Below are 12,564 nucleotides of genomic sequence, written 5' to 3' on the forward strand. Positions count from 1 at the left end.
GGCTTGACTCTCTAAAAAAAAGTCCCCAGCGGAGTCGCCAAGCTGTCGAAACGATTTTTCCTTAAAGGTGAGATTTTGAAAACCACATTAATTCTTAATTGTCCCTTTTTAATTTAAAAACAAATGCGATTTAAAAAACCTCTCGTTTCGAAAAATTTTGAATTTCCTTTACGATCGAAAAATACGGTTCGAAGAGTCGCCACCAATCTTTGATTAGGGTGTGATTGGGCACCCAAAAATTCTTTGTCATTTTAAATAAAAATTAATTTTAATTAAAACAACAAATTGAGGTCTGCGTGATCAAAATCCGAGTTCGGGAGTCGATTACGTTTGGGGAAGGATTAGCACCCCCACAACGTCCTAAATCGGTACCTAATCGATTAATTAACGTATTGCAATGAACTTTACAAATTCGAATTTATTTGATTTTTGATCTCATAAAACAAAGATATAAATTTAAAAACATTCAAAAGCACTCAAACAATTAAATTAAAATTACCAAGTCATTTTAGAAAGATAAAGAATGTTCGATTATTTACAAATATCGAGACCAGATCTTAAAGATATAACAACCTTTTCTCGATATATTTAAATAAACGAACATTTCTTTTCTCTCGTTCCCAAATTTTAGGTGATGAATCAATTTTTTGGTTTCACTTTCGGGATACACTTTTATTTTAAAATCATTAAAAGCGGACCTCAAATCAGTTATGACTGCCCACTTCAACAATTTTAAATTAAAAGGGTATTACCCTTAGTCCGATTATGTAATAGGTCGAGTTATGCAAATAAGGCTATCATGCAAATTATACCAAAATGATGTCATGTAAAGACAAAATTAACTAAAATATGCCATGCACTCAAACAAACTTCTAACTCTTATAGATAAAAAAAACAATAAAATTCATATGTATTTACAACACTAACATACATTAGAATAAAACAATATATACAATAAAACATGCTATTAATAACTCGATTTCACATTCAAAATTACCATGAAGGACCATAATAAAATAAAATTAAACTAAGCATGCAAAGTAGGAATAAACAACTAACTTAAAAACAAATCTAAGAATGGACTATGTTAAAATAAATTTAAATTTAAAGAATTAATTAAAAAAGTCTAAATTATGACTAAATTAAATCTATGGACGAAAATAAAAATATTAACATAATTACATACCAAACGTAAAAATACAAGATATTACCAAACGTAAAAATGAATAACTTGATAAATAATGGGGTCAAAATAGAAACTTTTTAAAGTAATGAGCCAGAATCACAATCATTGCAAAATTCAATTAAACACACAAAATGGACTAAAATAGAACATGCAAAACTAGAAGACCGAATATGCAAACAAGAGAAAATAAATACCCTAGCATTTAGGACTAAATCAAATGTGCATAAAAGTTAAAGCCAAATTACAAGCAACAATACTTGGCTTCAGGACTAAAATGGAATCAACAGCATACGCAGTGACCTAAATAATTAGCCCTATAACCTAAAAAAACCTACTTAAACTAAACCTCCTACATCATTAAACCTAACCCCTCAGCCGTTTCACTCATCTTCTCTATCTCTCCCTTCTTCTTCCCCACGCTCGCACATTGCCCAAATCAGAAAAGGAAATCTACCGCTGCTCCATCTCTCGGCCACCCGTCTTGGTGGCTCTACTCCGTTCGATACCCAGTAAACTCCAAAGTTCAACGCCCACTTAAACTCGGCACTAGACCAAACTTCGATCCTATCCCTCTCTTCCCATGAACGCTTCAAGTTCTTCACACCGGCCACCGCTCGCCGTGACCACTCTCCATTCAACACGGTCTTCTACTTGACCACTCAAAACAGAAATCTCAACTACTCATCTCTCAATCCCGACGACACTAACGAATGGTCTCTAAGACTAAGGGTAAGTAATCTCTCTACTTCTTCATTTTGTTTGGTTAGAACATGCTGTTAATATAAATGAAAATAGTTACTGAAATATGGAAATGGTTGAATACCTGTCGAAGAAATATTCGCTTGTATGCTCTGTATATCAAATGGAAACCTCTGTTTACTTTCCAGATTGCTTTGTTCTTCCTTCTTGCTCTTTGTGTGAAATAAAAAATAAATAAACTGTTCTCTGGTTTTCGTATAGTATCTAATTGCTTCTGAAATTTGTTTTATTTGTTGAAAAATAGAGTTGAAGGAATCGTTTTTTTTTTCCTCTGATTACAAGATGGTCTCCTCTTTTTTTTCCCCCCCTGTTGATGAATGGTTATCTAAAAACTGACCATTCCCATTTACAGTTTTTTGATAACTCACAATACCCCCCACTCTCTACAAACCGTTCCCTCTAGTTTTTTCTAGTTTCTTAACTACCCAGACAAATTAAGCATCTACACTTATAAAAGATGTTCTAATAAGAACAAGAAAAGATGGACAAGATCAATCTTTTTTTTTTCATTAGTAAGAACTACCTATAGGCCGGATTATGTAAAACCCAATCTACAAATACTATTTACAGTATCTTGTTCAAGTAAGACAGAGAAATTAAGAAATGAGAAGAGAAGATGATCTAGTTGCATGATTTTCACAACTGGAAGCATATGAACCATAGGTAGCAGAGAGAAAGAGCCCACATAATCTTATGTCTGTAAAGCAGAGGTTAGAGTTTGCTCTTCCAAATTGCTGTTGGGGCTTTGGGTTTATCAGCCCAATTTCTTGGCCTTATGCTCCCCCAAAAAGAAAAAGCAAACGACTAAGGTCTCTTAACAAACAAATCCCAGTTTCCTCCCCGTTTTCTTCTGTCGTTTCTTTGTCGTTTAACGTATCTTACTACTACAATAAACAGGAAACCAGTGTGAAAAGCGAGGGACGAAAGAAATGGAAGAAGTGGGAGTAGGGTTAGCATTAGCAAGAGCGACGGAGTTGAGATTGAAAATCAGCAGCTGCATCACCTCCGCCAAGCCTGTTTCTCCATATGAACAAAGCCCAAAAAACCAAGCTGATGAAAATGGTAGGTTGAATGGAGACAAAGGCCATAATTCTCATCAAAGTTTCAGTGGAGCAGATGAAGAAGAAGACGAAGAAACAACCGAGAGGCTTTTGGATATTCAAGATGCCCTTGAATCACTTGAATCCCAACTCCTTGCCCTACAGGTTTGTTACCCCAAAAATCTTAACCCCCCTCTCCATTTTGTTAAATGCTAGGTTTTATGTTATAAACCCTAAGCCCCCTTGAAAAAAAATAAAAAAACCCTGATTTTATTGACATTTATGCATGTAAATATGTGAAACGAAAAGAAAATTACCCTTTAGATCCTAATTCCAAGTCCTAATTTTTATGCTGTGAAACTTAAGAATGAAGTTTTTCTGGAGTAGGGGTAAAGTAAACACATTTCTATATGAAGTTACTTGAGGAAGAATGGATTCAAAACATTAGTTGTTAGTATTTTCCTTGAAATAAAGAGATGTTTGTGTCGATAACATTTTTTTCTTACAAAAAATGGTTTAGAAGTTAGTTTTCTCTACTTAACAGAATCTGCAACATCAGCAAAGTTATGAAAAAGAAGTTGCCCTTGCCGAGATCGATTATAGCAGGAGAGTTGTCTTGGAGAAGCTCGAAGAATATCAAGGGAAGGACATGGAAGTGATTCTCGAGGCTTCTGCTTTTTTTAGTAAAACAGTGGAGAATAACAGTGATCTTCTCCTTCCTCCATATCTAAGTCGCCCGCCACGGTCCTTGGTTTCGGATAACTGCTCTTTGTCACACTTACAGTCAACGTACAAGTCTTTGCCAAATGGGATATCCACAGGTGACAAGCAAGACGAATCCGGAAACTCGAGGAAAGGATTTGGCCACTTCATAAGTTCAGCAGTGAAGACCGTTCTTCCCCTTGTTGGTGTAATGTATATATTAAGCCTGTCAAATTTTGTGCCAAGCATTGGGAAAGGTAACCCTGTCAAGATTTTTTACATGAGTCGACAACGTGCAAGTGAAGAAAAGAATTCCGATGCTCCATGTCCACCTGGTAAAGTCCTGGTAATGGAAGATGGTGAAGCTCGATGCTTGGTGAAAGAGAGGATCGAAGTACCATTCGAGTCCCTTGTTGCCAAACCAGATGTAAATTACGGTTGCGGTTAGTTTGATATTACTTACAAATGTTGTGTATAACACTCCTTTTATTGTTAATTAGTTGCAATGAAATTTTATTTGAGAGTGCCTTTTCATGCTTCTAAGGAGATGAAATAGTAGAAAACTTGACTCTGTACAGAAATGCGACCAAAATTCGCCTCAGAGTAGTTTAACAAATATACTTTGTTTTCTTATCAATCAAGAGCAATCAATTTCCGGTACTCCTTACCGGAAATAGCAGGTGTCGTGCCAGCTTCAGGGCTTATATCCCCTCTTTCCTTTCTCTTCATTCTCCTCCGCTGCCTTCCCCAATACCTCTTCTCCACCGTCCAACCAACCCAACCCAATCTCCGCCGTCCAATCAACCCAACCCAATCTCCGCCGTCACTGCCATCTCCAAATCTTGGTGGTCCACCGTCCTCGCTCTCTTCCCCTCCGGTTTCACCACTTCCCAGTTCTCCCAAATTACCTCCAACTCAAAAACAACCCCCACCTTGTCCTACGCTTCTTCCTCTTCAGCAAACAAAAATCCTTTGTGATCACAACCTCTCCTATTCCAACCATATTCACATCTTCTCTCGTGCTCGACTGAAAACCTGTACCCGGGAACTCCTCGCCCTCGCGATTCGGATCCCAGGTATTGGAAACGAACCCACTCATTTGAAACTATTTGAATTGCTAGTTAAAAGTTATGAGTGCGATTCTGCCCCGTTTGTTTTTGATTTATTGGTAAATTCTTGTTTACAAATGAAAAGGCTTGATGGGTCTATTGAGATATTTGGAATGATGGATTAGCCCCCAGGTTACAACTTGTAATGCTTTGATTTAGGAGTTTTCGAAATGCCATGGAGCAAATAAAGGATATGAGGTTTTTGGAGTAGGTAATGCTGAGAATGAATGTAATAAGAAAAGGGTTTTACAGGTCCGGCCAACTGTGCATACTTTTAACGCTTTGATGCTCTATTTTTAAGCTTAGGGTGCATTCCAAATAGTTGTTGTTATAGTGTTTCAATGGCAGCTTTTTGTGAGGAAGGGAAGATCAGTGAAGCAGAGGTCTTGTGGGCGGATAGGCGGATATGAAAGTTAAGGGATTAAAGCGTGATCCTGACAATATACATACACCTTACGTATGTAACTGTTCAGATATAGAATCTTTAAGGAGACAGAATCTTTAAGGAGCAAAACGTTTTCTTTTACCGTTACAATTACTCAATAAGTTCATACACCGATGCTCTTAACACTTGAATTCGAATTCTTTTGCAGAGGGATATAATATGGTTATATATATGGCATATCACTAAGCTTTAATTTTCTTTTCTTTTCTTTTTTCCCTCGGAGATCCTCAATCAATCTTCACAGTTCCCTGTAAAAGAGAAAACTCATTAGAATTTTGTGAACGAGTAAATGCATGAATTTAAAAGCAGGAAACATCCAAAAAATCATTTATTAGCATTATCTATTGCTCAGCTTCTATCACTGCAAATTTGATCAAGGTGTTATCCTTTTCAATAGTAAAACACTAATGGGTAAATTGCATGCAAACCCCTTCAACTTTCCCTCTGACTACATTCAAAGCTTTGCCATTTAGGTTGCTAATTCATTGCATACGGGATTTTTCCGGTTTCAAGATGATGACTAACGGTGTTAAGTCAAGTAGGAGTGGAGTGTAACAGATAATAAAGTTGAGGAGGTTGATGTAATTGACCCCGAAACTAACAGATAACTGATCATAACCAGATAAATGAGGGATGAGAAGGTAGAGTAGACTGACAGCTAGATGGCTTTTGATTTTGAAGACAGAATTCTATGCACATAAAGAAAATATACAGGAATAAGGGATCTTCTCGTCTAGGAGTAAATTTAGAAATATTTTTATATTACAAAATTTTTGTAATACCAATAAAATTTCAGAATAAATATATTAATAAAATAAATAATTACCTGTAGATTTGAACTTATGTATTAGTGTATCCACCATTGTTTCCGTGGCGTGAAGGTGGAAAAAATGACTTAGAAAAAATTCCGTCACGTAATCGACTTTGATACTAATAATTTTTAGATTTTGGAGGTTACTGGTTTAAGATCCTCATATGAGTATTATTAAACAACTTTTTTCTTTTATTAAAAGGAAAAAAAAACTATTGAAAGATAAAACCTTGTTTGGAAACAATAAAAACATAATCTAAAAGGATAAAATAAAGGGCAACTTAAACCTTCAATAAATCACTAAGTAATGACTAATTAACATTAATACATGAATCTATATATTTTGTTGTTAGTTGAACTTTTACTGTATCATGACTACATAATTTATTGTTCTACCGATGCTCACTTCACCTATAGTTAAATGAAATTTTCCTGCTAGGAAAGGTACAATATTTTGTATTCATCAGTACAACAGTGACACAATATATATATACATGTAAAACTAAAAGATAAAAAGGGAGAATATCTTGCCATGATACCCAAAATTTAATCTCTCAATCCTGCATTGAATGCTCAGAATCAAAGAATTGAGAACAACCAAACCCAATAAACAAAAATGAACCCTTGAACCGTTCACAAGACTTTCGAATTCGACTGGAACTTAAATTCGAACCAACTAATGTTTGAAGTTTGGAACCCACCCCAACCTAAGGGCATTATAAGAAGCCTTTGGTTGAAAACCCCTCCACACCAAACTCCAACGTCTGTGCATTTAATGTCACCCCATTTCCCTCTTCTCCTTCTTCAATCCTCGAAGCTCATAAAATCCTGTCTCGTCAATTTCCTCATTAATTGTCCCTCCCCACCTTTCATTAATGCTTCCCCGCCTTTCCACTCTCCTATCTCCCGTCGTTCTCTCCATCCAGCCGTCCACGTGTCCAATCTGGGTTCTCCCTGAAGAAAAATGGCTTCTTTTGTCTTTTTTGTTTATCTTCTGTTGAACCTCTCCGGTGAGAGCAATGCTTCTGGGTCGCCGCAACGGAGCCGGCTCGACGAGAAAGCCGCCACGCTTGAAGCGGTAGATCTTAAAAACATCGGACTCGCCATCGACTTGGTTCTTCTCGACGAGCCGCCGCCGCCGGAGAATCTGACGCTTGATTCCGACAATGGAAAAAATCCTCTCCGACGGAAAAAGGGCGAAGCTTTCATCCCTCTGTAGTATCTAAACGAGAAAACCCTCGGTTTCATCATTAACGATCCAAACGGAGATGCCCTTTTGCTCCAAAATCCGGTCCCTCTTCTGTACCTCCAAGGAGAAGCTGTGGTGGGCTCCGTTATCATCATCCTCTCCGCCGCTAAACTCCTCTCGAAACCAAATGAATACGACCTTTTCAACACAAAATTAAACCTTTCCTCGCAACTATTGCTTCCGTTTGCTCTTCTTGGTGACGCCTCTTCGGTTATTTCCGTTATGGTGTTGTTTGGGAAAGATTGGAGAGGAGCTTCGGTCAGGGAATCCAGAGTGTTGTTGATGAAAACGGCGTCGTCGAGGCTCGGACGGATTCTGGCCGCCATTAACGGAGTGAAAGGACATTCGGTGGCGAAAATTCCAGCTCTACACAGCGGGCAATTAGCGTGTGATTTCAACCAAACGTCAATGCAATCCACGTGGAAGGCATGCGAGCAAACGGGAAGTGTTCGGACGTATTCGTTGTCTTCGAACTCCAACAAACACACGGCGCAGTCTTTGGGGCTGTTGTTGGGTCTGGTTTTTAAAGTGTAGAGAGAAAGCGGTAGCGTTTTGATGGCAGAGTCATCTAGGCCGTAAGGGGAAAGAGGGAGCTCGAACGGATCAGAGGACGGGAGAGAGTCGAGGTCGGTCGTCGTGGATGGTAAGTAGCGTCGCCGACGCCGACGGCGGAGGCGAATGAAGTTGAGAAAACGGTGAATTAGAGGGATAAGCCGTTTTGAGATCAGACGCGAATACATGACGATCAGAAATGCTGCGGCGACCACCACCACTATGGCGATCAACGGTGGACTGAAGTCAACCGGAAGTTTGGAAGGCGGCAGATACGAAGACGACGACGACGGCGTAGATGAGGGTGAAGAGGAGGGAGAGGAAGAATGGATCAGCGAAGGAGATGGGGCCCAGGCGATGAACCCCATAATAGGCGGCAAAGGTGGTGGGTTGATAGTTTCTCACTTTGAGAGTAAGTGTTTAAAGCTGATGGGGAAAGTGTAAGTGTTTAGATTTGAGGGTTGACTATTTTGTCTGGTCTCACACCCAACGATTTGTCGTGAGGAGATGGGGGTAGACGAAACAATTGATGAATTTAAGGCTATAAGACAAGTTTTAATCCTCTGCGGATACACCCATGTTTTATCTACTTGAGACGTGATGATCTCTTCAAAACCCAGTCAACGGATTCTTAAATCAGACGTTTCTTTGTATGACGTGGTTCATGAGTATTGGTTAATCAGAGATTGGGTTTGGGATTTGTAATGTAAAGTATACGGCTGCGTGAATCAGAGAACATGATGGTGGAAATGGACAAGAAGGTTGGATGTGGTGACCCACAGGGTTAGGATCTTTGAGGAAATGGAAGACAGGAGGCTAAGCATGTATGATCCCTTTCACACCACATGCTTAGTGCTTCTCTTACACTTTTAACTCTGCTTTGCTTTCTCTCTCACAACACTATACTTCATCAATTCATTAATCCACTCATTCTTCATATGGCTTCAATTTCCACGTATCCATTCATTTTATTTGATAAAAAATAATATTTATTATTTTTAGAGATTTTGAGTTCGAATACTTTATCTACATGAATACTCATTATAAAATAATTAATAGTTGTCAAATATATTATATTATAATTAATTTTTAAATTAAATCAAATCAAATTTTAATGTCTGGTTCTTGGATTAATGAAATACATTTATAAAAAAATTAACTTGACATGTTATTAATAATTGTCGTGGAAAGTTTATGACTTGGAAGATCGAAAGATCTTACTTTTGAGAATGGAATAGATTTTTTATTGATAGTATTTTAATGACAAGATTTACTCCGTCAATGCACTTTAATGAGGTCGATTAGCAAAACGACAAATTTAAAATTAATAAAACTTATTATTATTTTTATTATTAATTTAAGATAATTATAAAATAATATATATCTTATAAAATTTTAATTATTTAACAATGAAAACTAAAATATTCTTATAATTTTTAATACTCAAACTTAAAACCTTAAAAGATAAAACTATTCTTCCAATAATAAAGTAATTTGGTTCATGTTGAGATTTTTGTTTGAATGTGAGAATTGAGATGCATAATATTCAACAACGTTTCATGGTGAGAGAAGTTCATACTCAAGCCTATGATTTTTTTTAAATGTATATAGTACATACTATCTCTATTTTATATAATATATTTGGTGTTATGAATAGAAAAAAGTATTCTCTCGTTATAAACCTTTATAATATTTAATTTAAAATAATTAATTGAGTAATTAAATATTGATAGTCATAGAAAATTTTATCATACATTCAACAAAAATCATATGCAATTAGCTTGTCACTGATAAATTGTAATATTAAAAAAATAGATAATTAATTAAAATTTTCACTTTTTTTAAATGTGAAGGAGGTATAAATCATTACATCTAGAGGAGTATATTCCATTATGGGGGGGGGGGGGGAGTGTAAAGCTGCTTCGTTTGCTTCACGTTATATGAGAATAATATTGGACTTTGTTGATTATAACATTGATGGCTCGGATGAGAGAATAGAGTGTTGGAAGATAGGGAGCTTCTGCACGTTAAAGCTATTCGTTTGGAGCGCGATCTTTTTGAAGTCATTGAACCGAATAAGTTTTAGACTTTCATAAACACCCCAAAGTTATATCAACTTATACCAACATCATTAAATAATTCTTATTAAAATTCATTCATATATTGTTAAATAATTAAAACAAAAAATTAAATTTGATATATATGGGGTGAATACAAGGTAGTATCTGGTGAAAAACTTTCAATCATTTGACAATGAATGTTCATACTCTTGTATACATAGTGCTCAAACCTAGGACCTTAAAGTACAATAACAAATCCTTTAACCATTAAGGTCGTTTGGTTTGTGCTTCTAACATGTCATTTAAATAAATCTAAAATAAAAATAACTAGTTTTTTTTATAAATTATTAAAAAACTAAAATTATCAATTAAACATTATTTGAGGTTGATACGTAAATATATGTTACGTAAAAGTATCAATTCAATTATTCTATTTTAACTAATTTAATATTGTTACTAAAAGTAATTCAGTTTTTAGCTATACAAGTTTATTGGTATAATTTGTATGCTCTAAATTAAAATGAAAATTTAATAGTATAGAATATAAATTCCCTTTAGCCCACGAATATTGGTACACATGATTGAGATTCAGAAATTTTAGTTTGTAAGACCAAGTTCAATCCTACTACTGTCACTCTTGGTGGACAATCTGTTAATTCATATATAAATCGTGATTTAGTCTTAGATATATATTGACTCTGGATTGGAAAGTCGTCCCTTAAACTTTTTTTTACCATAAATATATATAATATAAAAATTCCCTCTAAAAAGTATTTGTAGTATACGTCCATTATTAACTTTTTAAATGGTAACTAAATAACCATTAATCAGGCATATAAACACTCCTTTATGAAAATCATAATTTTCAATATTTTGTCGATTTATTACTTTTTATAATTTTATTAAAAATAATCAATATGGATTTGAGTTTTCTCTCATAAAAAATACTTGAGGTGGATGGTCCGGAGATAAAGAGTGGAGTTAGGTCGAGCCCATTGGTTAAAGGAATCAGCCCACCTAGTCCGGGTTTTCTAGAATTGACCATAGCGACAAAAATGTTTAATGCCAAAAGTACTTTAATTTGTTGCCCTCCAGTTCTTCACTGTTTTGTAAAGATTAATTTAGGCTGATTTGTATCATATATATTTAATTTTAGTATGTGAGTCTCTTCACATAAATTTTCTATATATATAATGTCTCAAATTTAATATAAACTACTTATTACTTAAATCAACCTCATTGACACATTCTTAATTATTAATGAAACATATAAAACTTAAATTTAGAAAAAAATCAATAAATCATTTATGAAAAATATGAAAAATATTTGAAACCATTGAATTAAATTTAAAATTTTAATTGTCAACAATCTTTAGAACAAGTACTTAAAAGTTTTCAATTGATATTTGCTCTACCTCTTAAGTTGTTGGTTCAATATTCATTAGTAACAAAAAATTTCTTTTATTTTCTCTAGATAATTTTTTAAAGATTCTAATTTTAAAAAGTATCAATAAAATATTTAATAATATAGTTTATCGAAAATGCATAAAAGGTAAATAAAATACATCATAAATATAGAGTTATAAAAAAACTAAAAAATTTAAAAAAATGTAATGAAAAAAATCAACAATTAGCATCAAAATTAATATTATCGCTTATCAAATAAAGATAAAAAGAGGTTATAAATAGGGATGGGCATGGGATCCGAACCTGACGGGTTCAGACCCAACCCTTTAAAAAAAACTCGGGTTCGGATTCGGGTTGTGTTGGGTTTTTTAAACGTGATGTTCGGGTTGGGTAAGTTTAGGGTTCACGTTTAAGGTAAAAAATATCCGATTCGACCCAACCCGAAAAAATAATTTTACCTTATATATTTAGGAATACTTACAATAATATCCTCTATATATTTTTTTCAATTAAATATTTGTTTTTTATTATTTTGAGTCGGGTCGGATCTGGTTCGGATTTTATCTTAAAAAATCGGGTAGAGTTCAAGTCGGGTGGAGGGTATATAATTTTCGGGTCAGGTGAAGGATGTAAATTTTTCAGGTCGGGTTAGCCAAAACTTGACCCAAACCCGACCCATGCCCATCCCTAGTTACGAAAAATATATGCTGAGAATTTTTTAATATATATCTTAAATTTATTTAATTATTAATTTTTATATAAAAATTAATTAATTTTATATCATGGTATGAGTGGAATAAAGTTTGGACTCCGAAGCATTAACTGCCTCCTTAACTGGTGAGCCACATTTATGACCTCTACCCATATTCCATTGACTTACCAATATTGTTTCTTTTTTCATTCGTTTTCCTATTATTTTTCATTAAAAAATTGTCCACAATTATTTTTCTTAAAATCAATTAAAATAAATATGACATTATAATAATATTAAAAGGAAAAGTGATCCAAATTACTATCAATAAAATATTTATTAATGATTCCATACAAATATAGATATATAAAATGTCTCATATCAATAGAGTCCTTTTCTGAAATGCTCCCATTAAATAACTTATAACTGTTCGAAAAAGAAGTCTCTCATTTTCTCCTATATAAACTGAAAAAAATAATTTCGTCATTTTAAACATTATACAGTTTTATTAAATTAAATATTCTTAGAGGTTTTAATTACACTTTTCATATTT

The 12,564-nt window shown here is 34.5% G+C and overlaps 2 protein-coding genes across 2 annotated transcripts; one reads left to right on the plus strand and one right to left on the minus strand.

The window, feature by feature from the left end:
* The first annotated feature begins 2,645 nt into the window (after positions 1–2,645).
* On the plus strand, positions 2,646–4,208 carry LOC120134071 (plastid division protein PDV2-like). Its single transcript, XM_039150547.1, has 2 exons — positions 2,646–3,150; positions 3,530–4,208. The coding sequence occupies exons 1-2, from the start codon at positions 2,875–2,877 to the stop codon at positions 4,133–4,135; spliced, it is 882 nt and encodes a 293-aa protein (XP_039006478.1). The 5' UTR covers positions 2,646–2,874; the 3' UTR covers positions 4,136–4,208.
* Positions 4,209–7,034: 2,826 nt separating this feature from the next.
* On the minus strand, positions 7,035–8,307 carry LOC120134086 (RING-H2 finger protein ATL65-like). The gene has a single exon (XM_039150560.1). It carries the CDS (start codon positions 8,219–8,221, stop codon positions 7,040–7,042), a length of 1,182 nt encoding a protein of 393 aa, XP_039006491.1. The 5' UTR covers positions 8,222–8,307; the 3' UTR covers positions 7,035–7,039.
* Positions 8,308–12,564: the final 4,257 nt, after the last annotated feature.

Source organism: Hibiscus syriacus, unplaced genomic scaffold (assembly GCF_006381635.1).
Source record: "Hibiscus syriacus cultivar Baekdansim isolate YM2019G1 unplaced genomic scaffold, ASM638163v2 tig00110597_pilon, whole genome shotgun sequence".
In the NCBI taxonomy this organism is placed as follows: Eukaryota; Viridiplantae; Streptophyta; class Magnoliopsida; order Malvales; family Malvaceae; genus Hibiscus; species Hibiscus syriacus.